Below are 21,747 nucleotides of genomic sequence, written 5' to 3'. Positions count from 1 at the left end.
GAATAAACCATGCACTTTGAATTTTTGAACACAATTCTCACAACAACCTAAGATCTGAACGCAGTAGCATTTAGACCGCTGCCTTGGCCTCACGCTCTCTTCTTTTGGCCCCCTTCCCTTCACCCCACATCTTGGACGGGAACTTCCTGCCTGAGGACTGTGAAGACTAACTCGTTTGAAAACAGAAAACCAAGAACCAACAGATTCTTCCCAAATACCAAAACAGTCTGTTATTTCAGAGGAGTTAATTTCAGAAGGACAACAGATCAAGCTTGAAAAAACTTACATGGATCCTACTGGTAAAATAGGCACTTGGGAGACCGTGAAGCAGACAACCAGGAAAGGACAGTGGCAGTTTTCTCTGAGCTGCAAAGAAGTCTTCATTATAAGTGCATCGTCCTGGCGAAGGAAGCAGTTCCGACCACCAATGGGAGGCTAATGCCTAGAATTCTCTGCAGGTGTCGCAGATGGTAATGAGAGCCCAGAAGCAGCTGCTCTTCGGGAGCTAGAGGAAGAAACTGGCTCTAAAGGGTGATGGAATGTCACTCAGCCATAGGAAAGAATGAAATAATGCCATTTGCAGCAACATGGATGGACCTAGAGATTATCATACTAAGTGAAGTAAGTCAGACAGAGAAAGACAAATATCAATATGATATCACTTATATGTGGAATCTAAAGAAAAATGATACAAATGAACTTATTTACAAAACAGAAACAGACACATAGACTTTGAAAACAAACTTGTGCTTACCAAAGGGGAAACATGGTGGGGGAAGAGGGATAAATTAGGAGTTTGGGAATAACATATACACACTACTATATATAAAATAGGTAATCAACAAGGACCAACTGTATAGCACAGGGAACTCTATTCAATATTCAATATTCTGTAATAACCTATATGGGAAAGAATCTGAAAAAGAATGGATACATGTATATGCATAACTGAATCACTTAGCTGTACACCTGAAACTAACACAATATTGTAAATCAACTATACTCCAATATAAAATAAAAATTAAATTAAAAAGAATTCCATGGGCTTCCCTGGTGGCGCAGTGGTTGAGAGTCCGCCTGCCGATGCAGGGGACACGGGTTCATGCCCCGGTCCGGGAAGATCCCACATGCCGCGGAGCGGCTGGGCCCGTGAGCCATGGCTACTGAGCCTGCATGTCTGGAGCCTGTGCTCTGCAACGGGAGAGGCCACAACAGTGAGACGCCCGCATACCGCAAAAAAAAAAAAATTCTTTCTCATAGTTCTGGAGGCTGGAAGTCCAAGATCAGGGTGCAGACACAGTCGGGTAAGGGACCTCTCCTGGGCTGCAGACTTCTTTGTGTCCTCATGTGGCAGAAGAAAGCTCTGTGGGATCTCTTTTTATTAGACTGTTAATCCCTTTCATGAGGGCCCCACCATCAGGACACAATCACCCCCCAAAGGCCCTATCTCCTAATAACATTACCTTTGGGGGTTAGGATTTCAACATATGAACTGAGGACGGGGTTGGGGGAGGCGGAGCAGACATTCAGACCACAGCAATGGTCCTCTAGATTTGTAAATTATGATGTATAAAAAGATAGTTGAAACAAAGTTTATTTGCCTTTATACAAACATGTGGCATAGAGAGATGTATGCGATGAAGCGAGATCATACATATTAAACATACCTTAATTAACTCAAAGATGCATATTGTTTTCACTGAAATTATGGTATGTCTTAGAACTGAAGCATATCCCACACTAAGTGTCAGCATTTTTTTCTTTCTTCGTGATACATACTAACCTTCCCATTGGTAGTGTCTCAGAATCAGTGAAGTAAAGGGCACAAGTTCCTAGACAGGTATTGGGGTTTATACAATTTATTGAGGGTGCTCTATTCAAAAAATCCTGTGAGGGAGGGAATCAAGCATGAGAGGGACAGGGACGGAGCCAAACAAAATCTTAGGTCAGGACTAGCCTCTGGCGGATCCATTGGAAGTGGGCTCCGGAGTGCAAGCCCCACCGCAGTTTTACTCCCAAATTACTTATTGACTACGGGTTGCCTTTAGAGGGGTTATAACCACCTGGGCAAAGGGCTCCCATCAGCCACGGATAATTCTCAGGAGAAGTGGGGCAGCTGGTAGCCATTATCAGCCAATAACCACAACAACTGGGGTTTGGGGACCTCCACTTGGTGTAGGGGGTCTGGGGGGACATGACAGCATCTGCTATAGGACTCCTGCTCAGATTCATGGTTCACAGGGCCCAGAGAGTAAAACCCAGCTTCTCTCAAGAAGAATCATCATTCTCCTGTTACAGTGTGATTTCACAGGTCCTCAATAATATCCTTAGAGTAGACTCCTCACCAAAGGTCCTAGGGCTGTTTCTGCCGGGTCTCCTGAGGACAGGGCAACCAGATGCTGTCAGAAGCCACACATGCCACAGGCACAGAGCTCTTCTGATGTATGTGTGACAGACCCAGCTCCCAAGGTACTCCACAAACTGTTAATATCTGGGGTGGACGAGGGGCAGTAGCCCAGAGGTGAAACCATGAAGTGGGGCATATCTTCTCTGTCCCCTGCCCCACCTTTCTAGAATCTTGTCCCCCATCTTAGCATCCTTTCCTCTTACCCACTTCACCAACACACTTCCTCTAGCTGACCTCTAACTTTAAACTGTTCTCAGGATATTTCTTTCTTTTTTTCCCCCCAAAGAACTTACCTTAAAAAAAGTGTTAGGAATTTGATGTCTTACCACCTGGGTATATCCACATTTTAAAGACCACTGGGAGAGGATACTGTTTACCATAAGGAAATGAATAACTATTGGTGTAACTGAAGGCATCTGGAGTCCTTTAAATCATTCAGTATGGACAAGCTCCTCATACAAACTACACACATGGGGTGACTGAATAAGAAAACAGAGAAAAGTTGGGGAATATCGAATTCTGCTCTCATCAGTCTAGGCTGTTACTCTTAGCTGATTCTTCCTCTCCTTTCCTGTATCTTGGCTTTCTCTGCACAAAAGAGCAGCTGGGTGGGCATTGCCATGCTCAATCAAGGGCATAGACAAGGATGGAATAATTCCAATATATTAATTTTCCCCATTGCAGTTATAACAACAGTAACAGCAATGACACAACAACTACTGTATGTTTCCTAGGTGTCAGGCCCCTTTCAATCTCCAAGCCTTGTGAAAGAAGTTGTCAGCGGACTTCCTGGTTAATAAGAGGTAAACCTCAATCTTGGGATCCTTTGTTACCTGGATCAGCTTGAGTACACATTAGAGCTGACCTAGAAATGAATGTGAAAATGATGAGAAAAAATAATTTGACCAATGCATTCTTTCATAGACTTAGACTCAGCATGGGGGGCGGGGGGTGGGTGGGACTCCGGATCAACCAAGGGAGATGTGGTGACAAAACAGAAGGCTAGGATCCTAAGGATACAGAGCTAAAAGGGAGCTTAGAGACCACACCATTCCAACCTTCTCATTGTACAGGTGAAAAAATTCCATCCCAGGTAAACTGTTCAAAGCCACAGAGTTCCAAGAAGATGATTGTGTGTGTGTGTGTGTGTGAGAGACATGGTTATAAAGGCAGGTGTCAATGAGGAATATGCTAGGTTTACGTGAAGGTATCTTAATATGGAAATACAAATTTAATGATAGCTGTAGTTAAATGAAGCTAGGAATGACTAAGAATTAAGATTGGAGAAGGCATGGAGAAAAGTATGGAGGTTCCTTAAAAAACTAAAAATAGAACTACCATATGATCCAGCAATCCCACTACTGGGCATATACCCTGAGAAAACCATAATTCAAAAAGACACATGTGGGCTTCCCTGGTGGTGCAATGGTTGAGAATCTGCCTGCTAATGTAGGGGACACAGGTTCGAGCCCTCGTCTGGGAAGATCCCACATGCCGCGGAGCAACTAGGCCCGTGAGGCACAACTACTGAGCCTGCGCGTCTGGAGCCTGTGCTCCGCAACAAGAGAGGCCACAACAGTGAGAGGCCCGTGCATCACGATGAAGAGTGGCCCCCACTTGCCACAACTAGAGAAAGCCCTTGCATAGAAACGAAGACCCAACACAGCCAAAAAAAAAAAAAAAAAAAAAAAAAAGATACATGCACCCCAATGTTCATTGCAGCACTATTTACAATAGCCAGGTCATGGAAGCAACCTAAATGTCCACTGACAGATGAATGGATAAAGAAGATGTGGTACATATATACAATTGAATATTACTCTGCCATAAAAAGGAATGAAACTGGGTCATTTGTAGAGACGTGGATGGATCTAGAGACTGTCATACAGAGCGAAGTAAGTCAGAAAGAGAAAAACAAATACCATATGTTAACGCACATATGTGGAACCTAGAAAAATGGTATAGACGAACTGGTTTGCAGGGCAGAAATACAGACACAGATGTAGAGAACAAACATATGGACACCAAGGGGGGTAAAGTGGCAGGGGTGGTGGTGGTGGTATGATGAATTGGGAGATCAAGATTGACATATATACACTAATATGTATAAAATAGGTAACTAATAAGAACCTGCTGTATAAAAAAAATAAAATTCAAAGGAAATAAAACTAAAGAAAATTGAAACAAAAAAAAAAGAGTCATGTACCACAATGTTCACTGCAGCACTATTTACAATAGCCAGGTCATGGAAGCAACCTAGATGCCCATCAACAGACAAATGGATAAAGAAGATGTGGCACATATACACAATGGAATATTACTCTGCCATAAAAAGAAACGAAACTGAGTTATTTGCAGTGAGGTGGATGGACCTAGAATCTGCCATACAGAGTGAAGTAAGAAAGAGAAAAACAAATACCATATGCTAACACATATATATGGAATCTAAAAAAAAAAAAGGTTCTGAAGAACCTAAGGGCAGGACAGGAATAAAGACGCAGACGTAGAGAATGGACTTGAGGACACGGGGAGGGGGAAGGGTAAGCTGGGACGAAGTGAGAGAGTAGCATGGACATATATACACTACCAAATGTAAAATAGCTAGTGGGAAGCAGCCGCATAGCACAGGGAGATCAGCTGGGTGCTTTGTGACCACCTAGAGGGATGGGATAGGGAGGGTGGGAGGGACACACAAGAGGGAGGGGATATGGGGATATATGTATACATGTAGCTGATTCACTTTGTTATACAGCAGAAACTAACATAACAATGTAAAGCAATTATACTCCAATAAAGATGTTAAAAAAAAAAAGAAAACAAAAAAGATTGGAGAAGGCCTTTTAAATGGTAAGTATTCATTTGCTGAGAGTAGATTATCAATCATTCTGAACTCATTTTCCTGAGCAGCTGGTGAGAAGGGCAACCATCACCTCATGGAGGTATGTTCCGGATGGTGGGTACCTGTGATTAGGGCACACAATCCAATAGAACATCTTGGCAGGAAATGTGAGAATGGCAGTTTTTATGCGAAAACTGTTGTTTACTATTTTAAGAAGGACGTGCCTACTTCTTTATTTCTCTAGTATTTCTTATCTGCCCAGACTTAGTCTGTCAAGGATTTATGAAAGACGATGTGCAGTCCACGAGTCACCTACAAAGGTTAATTTTTGGCCCTTCCCTACCCTACTGTGGTTAAATACTGTCAGATTTCTGAAAGGCCCTAAAACACTGAACATTTTAAAAACTTTGGTCTCTTTTGACGTCTCTAGGATGAAAAATCTTTATTGCATATGGTACTAGAGGCTGTTGGACCATACAAAAAAAAGTGAAAATAAAGAAATCAGTTCAATATGTTCAAAGAGATTCCATTCTGGCTGGAACAGTAGAAATAAAAACATCATCATCGTTATCCCCATCCTCACTGGAACACTTGCTGTGAACAGGTCCCATACAATCGCCTCATGTACACTATTCCATTTAATACTCACCTCAACCTTTGGGAGGTATCCACGATAGCCTAGTTTACAGATGAGAAAACTGAGCCCCAGCAAGGCCTCTGGCCTGGCAGTGGCTGAGTCATAACTGCAAATCCAGGTTTATCTGACTTTAGAGCCTGTGATTTCTTCCATCAGCACACACCGCCCTCACAGGAAGGCCTGAAAGCAAAACATGGTGATTCATTGCCTACCTGAATAATAGGGACAGAACTGGCCCTAACATGGAGTAGATTTGTTCTTGTCTGTGGCTACTATTCATCATGCCTGGCTTTGGATTCAGTAGACCAAGTTCTCACCCTCATAATGTGATCTGTGTGGGAGCCGACTATAGACCTGTAAAGGCTATAGAAACCAAGCCGTCTGTGACTTGTTTTTATATGTGTTGAAGACAAGCTAGAGAACAATGTAGACAGCTTCGCTCCTTCTAGTTTGTAGATTATGAATGTATTAGATTTGAGCACATTATCTTTCCCTCTTCCAAACCTGCATTTCTAGGCAGGAATAGAAATGTATTCCTGGCATTATTTGCAATCTTAGGGTTTCCTGTGTGAGTTTGGGCAGAAGTCATTCATGCCGCCATTTCTCCATCTAATAGTTACCAAGCTTCTACTAAGTGCTTGGTAATGTCCTTGGTGCTGCATGCACAGGGATGGAAAGCTACCACCCTTTTCCTAGGAAGCTAAGTCTCACGGGAGACAAACACAGGGTTGCTAGGTTTAGCAAATAAAAAATACAGGACACCCAGTTAAATACTACATGGGACATACTTACACTAAAAATTATCCTTTGTTTACCCGAAAGTCAAAGTTTACTAGGCACCATGTATTTTATCTGGTACCCTAGGCAGATGTAAAAATCCATCACACCCCACAAAAGATGGTGGCTCTAGTGGTTGTGCACACACAGCTCCACAGACACCCAAGAGAAAGAACGCTCTCCCCATCTGGGATAGCCGAGGGGGGCTTCACATGACTGTGTGGGCCCATTTGAAGGAATGGTGTGTGTGCTGGGTGATCCTGAAGAAGATTTGACAGGCAGAGATGTGGGGAGGAAATTCCAGATGCAGGGAAGAGTACAGAGTTTGACATAATGATAATGCCTGGGGTCTGTGGGCAATGGCAGGAGGGCAAACATGAACATGAGGACCAGATCACGAACGGCTTTGGCAGAAAGATGAGTGATTCACAACTTCATTCTGCCATCAACAGGAAACCATCCCATCTCTGCTTTTTCCTCTTATTTTTTCATATAATCAGACGTTGGCTACGTTTTCACAAAATGGAAGCCATGGACCCATGTGACCACGAGAGGTAATTTCAGGTAGTAATTTCTGATGATTTGGGGTAGTATGGGGAATGCAGCATTAAATAGCCTTGACTCATTCAGGGAGACTGTTAGTCCTTTTTGTTGTTGTTCAATTTAAAACTCTTAATTTTATTTTTATGAGTACACTTAAAAAAATTAATAGGCTTTTTTTCTTAAGAGTTTTAGGTTTAAGAGATATTGAGCAGAAAGTACAGGGAGTTTCCATATACCCCCTCTTGATACCTTTTTTATTCTCTTTCAATACTGATCACTCAAGAAGAAAGTCTTAATTTGGTGCTATTCTATCTTTAACACCTCTCTAATAGTTGTTCATCCTGTTGGAAGAGAGAAAGAAAAGAGAGGAGGAGAGGGGAGGGGAGGGGAGAGTAAGCACTCAGCCTTTGAGTCTTTGACTGGCCACATACCAAATTTCATCATTGAATGATTTTGTTTCAATGTATTTGCTTATTAAGTTTTTTTTCCTTCTGAGAACAATACTGGTCCTCTATTTAAGGTATGCTGACATTGACAGATGGATAAAAAATGGATAATAGATAAAGAAGATGTGGTATGTAGTACACAATGGAATACTACTCAGCCATAAAAAAGAAGGAAATATTGCCATTTGCAGCAACATGGATGGACCTAGAGATTATCATACTAAGTGAAGTAAATCAGACAGAGAAAGACAAATACCATATGATATCACTTACATGTGGAATCTAAAAAAACGATACGAACAAAGTTATTTACAAAATGGAAATAGACTCACAGACATAGAAAACAAACTTATGGTTACCAAAGGGAAAAGGGTGGGGGAGGGATAAATTAGGAGTTTGGGATTAAAATATACACACACACACATATATATATACAGACATATAATAGATAACCAACAAGGACCTACTGTATAGCACAGGGAGTTATACTCAATATCTTGTAATAAATAATGTATAATGGAAGAGAATCTAAAAACGAATATATGTGTGTGTGTGTGTGTGTGTGGGTGTGTGTGTATCTGAATCACTGTGCTGTATACCTGAAACTAATATAAATCAACTATTTTTCAATAATAATTTTAGAAAACGGTGTGTTGATAAAAAGATTTGTTGCAAAATAAATGTATTCATATACAAGTAGTGAATAGGAGAAGTAAATGATAATTAAATTAGCAGGCAAATGACAAAAGCTTGGAAAATTTAGGGCTAAGGAATCCTGGCTGAGGTTGCGTTCTTACCTGGTGACAAGTTCCCACCCAGCCTTTTCCATATTGATGGAGGAGTTTTCTGGAGAAAAGCCCCATTGTTTTTAGGAGAATGAATAAGGCTCATCTGGGGGAGCAGTGGCTTTATAGAAATCCAGTACAGTCCGCCCTTCATATTCATGGGTTCTGCATCCACAGATAAAACCACATACATATAGAAAATATTAAAAAAAAAATTCCAGAAAGTTCCGAACAGCAAGACTTGCATTTGCTGCATGAAAGCAACTATTTACACAGCATTTATGTTGTATTTACATCTATGTATATAATTTACATTGTTTTAGGTAATATAGGTAATCTAAACATGATCTAAAGTATCAGTAGAATGTCTGCAGGGTATATACAAAGTCCATGCCATTTTATACAAGGGACTTGAGCAGCCATGGATTTTGGTATCTGAGGGAGGTGTTGGAATTAATCCTCCATGGGTACCAAGGGGGCTGTTACTGATATCATAGGTTTGCTTGAGGATTAAATAAGATAGTGTGTGAAATTAATAAGCCTCATGACTGATCATAAGAGTTGCAAATTGTTTTTGTCATTCCTCTTTGGTTCTAATGCCTCACTGATGGTTTGTTTGTTTTTAGTGTTTCCTTGCTTTATTTAAAAACCATCATGGCAGGAACTTCCCTTGTGGTCCAGTGGTTAAGAATCTACCTTCCAATGCAAGAGACGCAGGTTTGATCCCTGGTCGAGGAACTAAGATCCCACATGCCATGGGATAACTGCATGCTTGCGCTCCACAACTAGAGAGCCCACACACCACAACTAGAGAGCCCACACACCACAACTAGAGAGCCCACACACCACGACTAGAGAGAAGCCCACGCACTGCAACTAAGACCTGACGCAGCCAAATAAATAAATATTAAAAAAAAAACAAAAAACCATCACAGCAAACAAACAACAGGCTCAATTCCCTTTGGTTCTACAGTGACCATGGGTTTCCACTGAAATGCAGTTTAAATTTAGCAAAGTCATTTTGGTGTCCATCAGGTTAAAACAGAATTTCAGTTATCTTACAAGCTTGCTTTAAGGCTTAATTTGCATTTATAAAAGAAGTTTTAAAGCTTCCCATGAATGTTTGTGAAGTGATAAGAATTCTAGTTAACAAGATATTGTTGCCCACTTGGCACTCCATGGTTTTGCTTAGCTTAATGTTAAGAATCAATTAAAACCAAATTATTATCCAAGCAGGGACAATCCTAGGTTTTTCAGAGAGAAAAATGAGGATAAAAACATCAGCCTTCTCTGCCTCACAAGGTTATTTTTGGAAAGAAATGAAGTAATGCTGTGAACGGCTGCACAAAAACATTGCTGTGCCGTACAAAGTTTGATTATTACCCTCACTGTAGAGTTGGGCCTCACTCATGTTTGTAAAACAATCCTTTGATGGACTTTATCAGTGGTGCTCAAATGTGAGTGTGCGTCCAGTTGGTAGACTGGATTCCTCAGTCTACCAACAAGGTGGGAAGGCCTAGGCAAGATGCAGAGGAGTCAACATAAGTAACTCAGTGTCATTTCAAGGGTGCTGCTTCAAGGTGGGGATGTGCCTTCTGGGCTAAGAACAAGACTGCAGATTAGTGCTGGTCTCCATGGTCAGTGAGGTTAGCTAAATGTGATGTATTTAGTATGTGTACACCTTCTTGCAACAGCTACTTAATTAAATACAAAGTAGAAAATAAAAAGAATAATCTGGGGCTTCCCTGGTGGCGCAGTGGTTGAGAGTCCGCCTGTCGATGCAGGGGACGCGGGTTCGTGCCCCGGTCCGGGAAGATCCCACGTGCCGCGGAGCGGCTGCGCCCGTGAGCCATGGCCGCTGAGCCTGCGCGTCCATAGCCTGTGCTCCGTAACGGGAGAGGCCACAACAGTGAGAGGCCCGCGTACTGCCAAAAAAAAAAAGAATAATCTGGGTTCCTCCCATGACCGCCCCCCAACCTCACCCAGCTTTTGATTCAGGGTACCTAGAGGCGGGTGGGGGGTGTCTGAGAATGTGCATTTCTACCAAGTTCCCAGGTGATGCTCCTGGTCCCAGAACCTCACTTTGAGAACCCCTATACCTAGCCATCCCTGACAAAGATGAAACCCTTATAGCAATGGCTTTCAGTCATGCCTCGCCAGAACCCACGGTGAGAAATACATTTTACATTGTGACCCTAGCGTAAACATACATGTAACTAAACGTGTTTCATGAAACAATACTCACCATTAATGCAGTAAATGTACTCCGATATGTTTTGTTTGGTTTTAAGAAAATGCCTACTACACTGCATTTTATGAACCATCATTGGGTCCTATCTCAGCTATAAAACACTGTTAGTGCTTGATAAATAAATATGGCACTGGTAAAAATGCACAATGCAGCCATTAGACAACGTGGCAGGAATTAAGTGATGTCCCATTCTCTATTCCTCTCAAAATAGAAAGGCCATTATCAAAGTATGGACCCTTCTTCTACATTTTTTCTTTTTTTTTTTTGCGGTACGCGGGCCTCTCACTGTTGTGGCCTCTCCCGCTGCGGAGCACAGGCTCCGGACGCGCAGGCTCAGCGGCCATGGCTCACGGGCCCAGCCGCTCCGCGGCATGTGGGATCTTCCCGGACCGGGGCACGAACCCGTGTCCCCTGCATCGGCAGGTGGACTCTCAACCACTGCGCCACCAGGGAAGCCCCTTTCTTCTACTCTTAAGCCAGAGAAATTATGTTGAGACCTTGGCTGCTGAAAGTGAGATGGAGAAGACTTTGGTTTCCAGGGAATTCTCTGGGACTCCGACACGTATCCTCTTTTACTGCTGACATGGAAGGCACGACTCAAATAACAATGAAGAAAATGAAACATCTTCTTGCTCCATCACGTACAGAGATGCTACAGAACGTGAAACGCTGGAGGCTGTCTGGGTGATTCCATCCATGGCACATCTGGGCATGGAATTCATCCTCCATCCTGCTTCTCTTCTCCAAAGACAATTTTGGGGGTGCCCTTTCCAGAGGCCAGTGACTCGCACAAGTTGACTGGTTACAGGTGGTCCTTGACTTTCATTGCTCCAACGTGCACACATTCCACGTTCATGCACAGAACTCCGTCTTTCCACTGCCACCTGCCATAGAATGATTTCCCAGCCATCTTCCCTACAGTAGCCGGTGCTCTGGGGATGGGTGGAGGCCTTAGCCAAGGTGATGGGAATGAGATAGGCTGGGACCTGGGACCTTTTACTGGAGTGCTTGCATCTGGATAAATCTCTCCTTGAGCAACAAAATACAAAGCAACTATAAATAACTGCACGCATGTGCAGTTGGGGTAATTATGAACAATAAGGTACAGAAAGGCCACAAACCAACTGCCATTTCTGAGGTGCGGAGAACAAAAGCAGGGCACTTCGCATCATGCCTGCACACAGCACCACCACGGAGGCAGGCAGACCGCCCAAGCTACCCCTCCTGCCCAACCCACCTTTCTGCCCCTACCCTCACTCCATTTAAGGAACCAGCTTCGTTTGCTACCCACTCCCAAGGGCACCTGTTTCTTATTTTTGCTCCCTCGTGCTGCAGCATGAGTCCCAGTAAAACCTTGCCTGAATTTCTCATCTGGCCTCATCAATTTCTATTGATTAAAGAGTCCAAGGACCCAGGTCGGTAACAGGAATATTCACTCTCCTGTACTAATGCCAGTGCTGGTCTAGGCCCAAGGGCCTCAGTCTGGCCCACAGCTCCCTGGCCACACTCTTTGACCTTCCAGCAGTCTGGCCCTTTAGAGCGGGCTAGCTCCAAGCTGAGATCCCTGGCATGGAAATCTCATCCGGCCCAGCCTCTGTCTAAGCCTTACTCACATATCACCTGGGCTCCATAGAATGGCATGTCTGGGGAATGCCGGAGAGTGACAGCTTCAGGCCCCACCAGGCTCTTGCTTTGGTGGAGAGAGGAACTCTTCTTCCTTTGTCCTGGTATATCTGGGCCCAAAGATTTAAAGTTTAGGAGCCATAAAACCTTCCATCCTCACCCCGGTGGTGAGGTCAGGCTAGTGGGAAACAGAAATGCCAGGCTTGATTCTGTTCAGGCAGACAAGCAGTGAGACCTGCCCGCAACCTCAAACAAGCCTTCAAGCCTTCATGAAGGCTTCCATCTGCCCCACTGAGGCGGGGTCTGGGCTGGAAAGTGGCGGCATTGTTACCAAAACAACTGGGTTAGCTGCCAAGAGACACAACCAAACGGAAGAGCAGGAGAAGGAAGGATTTCTTGCTCGCAGCAAGTCAGGAGAACACTGGGGATCTTTCCCAAAGCAGTGTCTCCCCAGCTGCAAAATTGGGAAAGTTTTAAGCTAAGGGTACATGCATATTTATGAAGGGGCTTGAGCTGAAGAGAATTCAACACAGAATTGGGGCAAAGGTTGACAGAGTCCAAGCTTTAGTTGAGTGAAGTCAGGAGGGTCAGCAGAGGTCACCATCCTCTTTCCTTAGGCCCCAACCAATCTGGGGTCTCAGCAGTTACATCCTCCACCTGGGTAGGGGTCTTAATTCCTGCAGAACTCAAAGCTCTGTATCAGATTGTGATGTATATTCCTTGAGGAGGAACTAGGACTCTATTTTATCTCTGAACTATTGTTTCTTGACTACTTTTCATTCCTTTGTTCCCTTAAGATCATTAATTACTGAGATCTAGTCAAGGGCAAGCATTATGGCCAGGCTTAGATCACAAAATGGTTTAGGCCTAAAATGGCTTCTCTTATGTCAAAAAGCTGTATCTGTATACTGTATCTCCCTACTGTATTGCACAGGGAACTAGATCCAATATGCTGGGACAAACCATAATGGAAAAGAACATGAAAAAGAATGTATATATACGTACAACGGAATCACTTTGCTTGTACAGCAGAAATTACACAACATTGTAAATGAGCGATACTTCAATAAAATAAATTTAAAAAAAGCTATATCTGGTTCTTTTCCTTTGGGGACGCCCTACTCTGCCTAAGGCATCACTAAAAATAATTAAGATTTTTTAGTAAAAAAGAAAAAAAAAACTTTTTTGGAATCAAAACGATCTTCTAATCTCCAAGTCCCAGGCTTTTTAACCTTGTGACCTGTGATTTTCATAAAACACTTCCTCATTTTTAAAACATCAGGTCAACAGTCATTTCATGGGAAAGCACTCCCAGGTCACATCATGGTCAAGTAGGGATAACACGCGCTCACAAAACACTAGTGCTTCTCCCCTATAGCCACGTTACGGAGGCATCTTAAAAAATAAATTTTATATTTTGGAATAATTTTGGATTTACAGAAAAGCTGCAGAGAGAGTAAAGAGAGTTCCCATATACCTCGCACCCAGTCCCCTGATGTTAATAAATTATCATAGTATATGTCAAAACTAAGAAACCAACACTGGTATGTTACTGAGGACTAAACACCAGATTTTACTTGCACTTCACCATTTTTTCCCACTTATGCCCCTTTCTGCTCTAGGTTCCCATTCAGGGTTCCATATTGAATTTAGTTTCGTGTCTTCTGGATCTCCTCTGGTCTGTGCATTGGGCTGAATACCAGCAAATCAGAGATGAGAAAGAGAACATGCTCCCATCCTATGAGAGTGTTTCAGCTTAAACATCCTAAGGCTCAAGATAAGCAACTCAAGGTTAAAGAAAGGTCAAGAGAGCTGTACCCCTCCCTGCTCCCTGCGGGAGTCCTCCTCTGTTTGTCCTTTCCTTAGTGAGGCAAACATTGATTAACTGATACTTGCATTTCAAGGGACTGAGATCAATTTATCATTCAGAAGGAGTACAACAGCCTTTTTATGACAGTTTGCTTTTAACCTTTTGCTAGTTTTTTTTTTTTTTTTTTCGGTACGCGGGCCTCTCACCGTTGTGGCCTCTCCCGCTGAGGAGCAGAGGCTCTGGACGCGCAGGCTCAGCGGCCATGGCTCACGGGCCCAGCCGCTCCACGGCATGTGGGATCCTCCTGCACCCGGGCACGAACCCGTGTCCCCTGCATCGGCAGGCGGACTCTCAGCCACTGCGCCACCAGGGAAGCCCCCAACCTTTTGCTCTTGAGCTAACATTTAATTGTGAGATCAAGGAGCTTGAATACTCCAGGTGCACATTATTTCACATTTTAACGTCTTTGAAATTGAGATGCCCCTGACAAGGAGTGGCATCTCACAATCACAGTGGACCAGGTGGCAGGTCTGACTTGGTTGTCACTGTCTGTGTGTGCACAGACTCAGCCGAAGCTATTCATGTGTGGTCACCTGAATCAATTTAGGAGCCTTGTTGATGCCCTATAGGTTGAGTTTAAAATGTCTTTTAAAAGAATACACTGTCAGTATTGAAATGAAAAGTTACTGTGGATGCAGAAAGGCCTGAACACACAGCAGGAGGATATACATTTGGGACCGGTAAAGGGACTAGTCATTGTTGGAGGCAAGACTGCAAATCCCTGTTTTCTCAGAATGCAGCAACCCAGTGCTTTACAGGACCCAGGAAAGGAAGTTGGATTACATTGTGTTACTGAGATATATGTAAATGAGACATTTCACCACATGCCAGGGCAGTGCTCCTGAAGGGAGAAGAAATTCCTATCAATCCCTTAGAAGAGATGAAAGAAATTTCAAAGCACTGGATTCTTCTGGGAAAATTTGGGCAAGTCATTTTGAAACAGGATGGAAGGGGGCAGGGCACAACCTTTAAAAGAATGACGTAGCCCGAGGACATGACATAAACTGATTAGAACCAAATGGGTCCAAGATGGCAGACGAGTCGATTTCCACTAGACCTTCAGCCTCAGTATTTGCACATTGTAACACATCAGCAAGCTAAATGACATACCCACAGGTGCCATGACAGTTCCAAGGCCAACCGTAAGGGTCAAAAAGTGGGCAGTCGCCCAATTCCTGAAAATCCCAATCCCTTCCCCCAAATAGTTGGAATACTCCTCCCACTCATTAGTCTATGAAATGACCCACCCCTATAAAAACTGACAACCCCACATACCCTGGTGCCACTCTCGCCTTCTGAGATGGCCCACACTCTGTCTGGGGAGTGTATTTCTCTCTAAATAAATCCACTTCTTACCTATCACTTCGTCTCTCACTGAATTATTTCTGCAATGAGACATCAAGAACCTGAAATTGATTAAGTTCTGAGGCCAGGTGTGCGATCTCAGTTAACATGGGTTTAAGTCCCAATCTGGGTTTTGGCTGGGTTTGAGTCCTGGTCCGTGGGTTCAATTCCCAATCTGAGTTGCACGGTTTCAATTTAACTAGATTGTGTCTTCTATTCTCTGTAAGAAGAGAGGGATAAAAGTAGTACCTCATTTGTAGGTACTGGTGTCCTGGATCTAAATCTTAAGCAGCTCACGAGAGCCTATTAGGCCCATCTTTTCCCAGCTCCATGTTTAGTGACATCATTTGGTAGCTTGAAATCTACCAAGTATCTACACCAACGAAATTGGCAATCACTACAAACTGGAACTTTTTTCTTCCCAGAGAGCCAATTAAACATTTATTAGTACATGGCTACTTACAGGATTGTTGCAAAGGTTAAACAGGGTGATGGACGCAAAAGGCTTGAAACTGAGCAGGATCCTGTGAGCTTCCTGGGCACAAAAGCCTTTCTGTGTTCCGTTTCTTGTTTGTAGGAAATAAGCTTCATTCAGCCTCCATGACCTTCCTTGAGTTCCAAGGGGCAGGTTCAAATAGTTGCTAATCAGGGAAGGGAGGGGATGCGGAGACAAGGGAGGAGGAGTCAAGAAACCATAGTGCGAGGCTTCCCTGGTGGTGCAGTGGTTGAGAGTCTGGCTGCCGATGCAGGGGACGCGGGTTCATGCCCCCGTCCGTGCAGATCCCACATGCTGCGGAGTGGTTGGGCCCGTGAGCCATGGCCGCTGAGCCTGCGCGTCTGTGCTCCGCAACGGGAGAGGCCACAACAGTGAGAGGCCCACGTACAGCAAAAAACAAAAACAAACAAACAAAAAAAACAATAGTGTGGCCTTGGGACGAGTTCCCGGTTCCCGCTCAAGGGATATATATAACAATATCTATGAGCTGTTTTGCAGATACAGTAAGTCCCTTACATACGAATGAGTTCCATTCCGAAAGTGTGTTCCTAAGTCCACTTTTGTTCATAGGTCCAACAAAGTTAGCCTTGGTACCCAACTAACACAACTGGCTTTAGAATACTGTACTGTAATAGGTTTATAATACTTTTCACACAAATAATACATAAACACAAAAATAAAGAAAACGTTTAATCTTACAGTACAGTACCTTGAAAATTAAAGTAGTACCAGCTACATCACCACTGCTTTTATGCTTGCTTCTGGACATCCTGGCCTTGAAATAAAGATACTGTACTACTGTACTCTATACAGTACTGTAAAGTACACAAAAACACAACCCCTTGTAGAGGAGGCACGCACGTGACAATGTACGCCAGACACGTGAACTAACTTACGTGACTGCACATGCGAACTCACGTTTGCATCTTTGAAAGTTCACAACTTGAAGGTTCGTATGTAAGGGACTTACTGTACCGAAACCGCCACCAGGTGGAAGAAGTTTACTGTATGCTGCCCACAAGCATGCAGACCCCAGAGCAGCTGGAATCAGAAGGTTGATGCTACTGGCTCCCAGTCACCTCCCCACCAACCAGTCAGAAGAACGTCCACGAGCTGATCGCGCCCTCCTCTTTGAACCATTTACTATAGAACTCCTCACTACCCCCTCCAGGTCAGGACACACAGTTTTGAGGGCATTAGCCCACTGTGGCCCCCTTTGCCCAGCAAAGCAGTAAACCAATTCTTTTCTACTTCATCCAAAACTGTCTCCAAGATTCCACTCAGTGTCAGTGTACAGAGGCTGAATTTCGGCTACAGGCTTGGCATATTGCCTAGCATGTAATAAGTTTTTATATATGTAAGCATAGCTGTTTATATGTGCTTTTATCCAATGGCACATTTCTAATATAAGGTGATAACTGGAGAATTTGGTACTACAAACAATGACTCAATGGGGAAGAGGCCTCTATGTATTTGGAGTGCACCAGGCCAATAAGACAGTTATTTGTTTCTTCATTGCTGAGGTGGATGCCATCTTCCACAGTCTCTGGAAAACTTTCTCACCGAGCTGGTATTACTTAGCTGTGCAGGGCCTCTGCTGTGAAGGACGCTGTGTAAGGAATGTGCTCAGAGTAAGTGGAAAGGCCAAGTGAGAGAATGCAAATGCCACAATCTCTGATAGCACAAGAGTTCCAACAATTTTTGCAGTGAGATGGCAATATGGGATTCAACCTGTAAAGCATTAGGAGAGAGATCAATAGAACACTACAATGTTTGCTGGAAATAAAAACACAAACACAATCACGGTGGCCTTTTAAAACGTTGCAAGTATGTCTTGTCTTGGAGATCAGCTTACATTAGTTCTCGAATCTTTTCTTCCAGTTTTTTAGCATCAGTTCCACAAAGTTCAAAAATCTGTTCACAGATACACAAAGGTGAAATAGTTATTGGTTCAAACATGGCAAAGATGAAGCTTTGAGGAATTTTGTTCCTGGTTATAAACTTATCCTCTACTCATTTCCATCATCTGCAAGATACTTTAAACATACATTAAACACATTAAATTTCTGATGTTTTAATTATTTGGCACCTTTTCAAAATTGTTTATGCTAATATGTTGCCAGATTTATATAATTCTCCACGATGTTCCTCTAAATTAAGATCTAAAACATATCATGTTGTTGGAAATGAGGAAACCCAATCACTGAAACTTCTCAGAGCGTTTATACACTGATCTTGAGGGCTTGTTAATTCATATACATGATCCCCTGAAATCAAATGGCTTGTGATTTCCCATGCCCTGACCTTAGCCCAGGTAATAGTAGTTTAATTAACTGATTCATAGAAGCACATTTTCTTTTCAAATTCTCACATCTCTGAATCAGGATGCATTTCACAGGGGATGGTATATTTTATTTGGAACACTTTTCAGTAGGAGATAAAATAAGGGTGCCTCTGTCAATGCACATCTTATGTTTGATGAAATATGGAAGTTAGAGACCCTTAACTATTCATGATCAGTTTAGTACCAGTTGTATGAGGTGGGTGGAGAGAAGGAAGAGTGTGGGTAAAATGAGGCTGAGATTGGGTGAAGACTTGAGTTTCCAGTGAGGGAGGTTTCAGCAGCCAGAAATGGTGTTAGGACATTGGGGGCAGGGGTTAGAAAAGTCTAGAACTAACTTCAGTGCTCAGTGTGCAGCAGAGAAGAAACTATGCCCACATCTAATGATTCTGCTTCCCCTTATAGCAGCATGGTGCCTGTGGGCATCATGGTTTGTTCTGTTCCTTGAAGGTAAACCCCACTCTTGTGCGTCTGTCTTGATCCCGTTTCACTTACCGGCTCGCTCAGGGATCCACTTCTATAACAGCAAATTGCTCTTTTGATTCTTGAGAATAGGGTTACCTAAGTGGGTGGAGAATTTCATGATTTATCTGGGTTGTCTGGTTTGTAGCCATCTCCTCTATAAATAGTTCTCTTGGCCTTGGCCACCAGGGGAGGAAGGTGTCAGAAAGGATCTGCAAAAGGCTCTTTCTTAAGAGTCAGTGGCAGCGGGACGGTGCCTCTAGGGTATGAAGGGAGTTTCATACTCCTCTCAGGCTAGAGCACGTACCAAGACAAGAAGTCCTGGCAATAACATAGGCAGGGCTTGGCCACCTGAATGACCAGACTTGGCTGGGGACAGGAAAAGGATGCTAAGCTTAGCCAACTGACTAAAGTACTGAACCCATTGCCAGGAAACTCCTGACCAAGGTGAGGCAAAGGAAGACTTGGCATCCTCCATGAGGCTGGAGGTTGGGAGCTTGGGCATACTTTTTTCGCTTGGGGGTATTAGGACTTTCTAGACAGCTCGGTCTGGTTGGAAAGGAACTTTGTCCCTTGTCTCTAACCAATGCTGGGGTGGAATGCAGGGTGGGAGAGGCTTGGGGTTCACCCCAGTCTCAGTCTGTCTTTCTCCATGGGAGCTGGAAAGGTACTATGTTTGCAGTGGTTCCCGTTTATCCTTCCTTGTGCCCTCTGTCCAAGATTCCTCCTGAGTCTCTATCCTCTACTCCTCTGCTTCAGGAGTGTCTTGACTCCAGTGAAGGGCACACGTACTAGGTGAGCAGAAGAAAGGCACTGGCAAAGAAGGGATGAGAATTTCCCAAGGTGTGTCTGTTCCCCACGACCACCGCCATGTAATTCTAGACAGTCCCCCCCCCCCAGTGGTCTAGAAGATGATATTTTTGTCATTCTTATGGCAATAACTCTAGTGGATCTGATTATGCCTCCTTATCTTAGGATCTCTCCCACTGCCAAAAAGCATTGTGGAACCAAAGAGAGATTGGGGGCCCCTAAAGATGGGCATCTCTCCTTGGAGGACACTGCCCTGCACAGAGGGCTGGCACAATCTATGAGTGTATTAGAAATAGGAAGGCACAGGCCCGAAGGGAGATTTCCAGGGAGGGGTGATTTCCATGACCACGGGGTTGTGGCATGCCTGTGCTGTGACTTGGGCAGCCAGAAGCCACAAGTGCACTAAGAGCCTTGGCTACTGTTGAATGTGACTCCTCTTCCTTTTAGATACACTGAGCCTAGTACAGGGCACCATCACCCACCCTCGTACCTGAGCCAGGAAACTGAGGTCACTTAAAACATTCATATATATTCAGAACATTGCACACATGTCAGCATACAGTTTGGGGAGTTATTACAAAAGACAGCCCACTTGTGTAACCATGTCCAGATCAAGATGCAGATAGAGCTTTAGTCCCTCGCTCCCAGTCATCACCCTGTGCCCCAAGCCAAACACTGTTCTGGATTTTTCACCATAACTGAGCTTAGTCCGTTTTTGAACTTTTATAAATGGAATTCTGCGGTATGTTGTGCGTATTCTTCTGTGTCTGGCTTCTTTCACTCAACGTGATGTTTCTGAGATTCACCTGTGTAATGGCCATACATTCATTTTTCAGTGTCGATTTTTAGTACTCTGTTGCACGACTATAACACAGTTTATCCATTTTGGCTGTGACCAAGAGTGCTGCTAGGAAAATCCTTTTCCACAACTTTGTGGGGACATCTCTGGGGGCAAATGAGCACCCATTTTGTTGGGTTCTGTTGTCTACCTGAAAGGGGGACTACTGAGTTCAGCTTTAGTAGGAGATACCCAACAGTTTTTCGAAGTGATTGCATCAATGTACACTCCACCAGCAGGGGATGAGGGTTCTGGTTGTTCCACATGCTTGACAACACTTGGTATTGCCAGTCTTTTTCATGCTAGGCATTCGGGTGGCTTTAGGTGACATTAAATTTGTCTCTGAATTCCATGGATTTTTACCCCATCAACTTCCCTCTGGGTTTTAGTAACAGCTTACAAATTGGTTTCTTTCTCCAGTCTGTGCCCCTGAGGTCTCTTCTCCCCCTTGAAGCTCAAAAACACACATCCCATCATGCTTTCTATGGAAATTCTTGAGTGTTTCTCCATCATCATAAAATCCAAGCTTTTTTTTTTGCAGTACGCAGGCCTCTCACCGTTGTGGCCTCTCCCATTGCGGAGCTCCACAGGCTCCGGACGCTCAGGCTCAGCAGCCATGGCTCACGGGCCCAGCCGCTCCACGGCATGTGGGATCCTCCCGGACCGGGGCACGAACCCACGTCCCCTGCATCGGCAGGCGGACTCTCAACCACGGCGCCATCAGGGAAGCCCAAAATCCAAGCTTTTTACCAGAATTCCTCGACCTTGTCCTTTCTAGCTCCACTGTCACTATCTACCGTAAACTCTGGACTCTAGTAACACTTTATAGTTGGATTTATTTATTCATTTAATAAATACTTAGTGAGTGCCTACCATAAGCCAGACATACGGTGAACAAAACAAGACAAAAGCCCCTCACAGAGCTCACATTCTAGTGATAATTTTACAATTTTATACTACTGGTGTATATGATTATCAAATAATTCCTGACCCGTACCTGTGACATTTTTTAACTCTCTGCTTCTTCCCAGCTTTAAATCACTTGCTAATCTTAAGCATCCTTTAAGATTGAACTCATGAAGACTTCCCTGAAGTCCTTCTCTGTCATCTCATAGTATCCACTATTCTAGTGCATTCCACGATTAAAGAGTTGATTTTGTTATCTGTCTTCCCCACTAGACCAAGGATGGGGACTGTACTTTATTTTCCCGCCCATAGTTTTAGTATCTAGCCCAGAACCTTACCCAGAGTAGGTGCTCTATTAATGGTGTTAGGCCT

At 43.7% G+C, this 21,747-nt stretch overlaps 1 protein-coding gene across 1 annotated transcript in view; it reads right to left on the bottom strand.

The window, feature by feature from the left end:
* Positions 1-17,869: 17,869 nt before the first annotated feature.
* TXNDC8 (thioredoxin domain containing 8) overlaps positions 17,870-21,747 on the bottom strand; it is a gene marked incomplete at both ends in the record, with an annotated part of 34,783 nt that continues 30,905 nt past the window's right edge. The window contains 2 exons of the mRNA XM_082656872.1: positions 17,870-17,932; positions 18,855-18,920. Coding sequence (XP_082512998.1) covers positions 17,870-17,932; positions 18,855-18,920 — 129 coding nt within the window. The remainder of the gene's footprint in view (positions 17,933-18,854; positions 18,921-21,747) is intronic.

Source organism: Grampus griseus (assembly GCF_964374135.1).
Source record: "Grampus griseus genome assembly, chromosome: 6".
Taxonomy (NCBI): Eukaryota; Metazoa; Chordata; class Mammalia; order Artiodactyla; family Delphinidae; genus Grampus; species Grampus griseus.
This window is presented reverse-complemented; position numbering and strand designations above follow the sequence as displayed.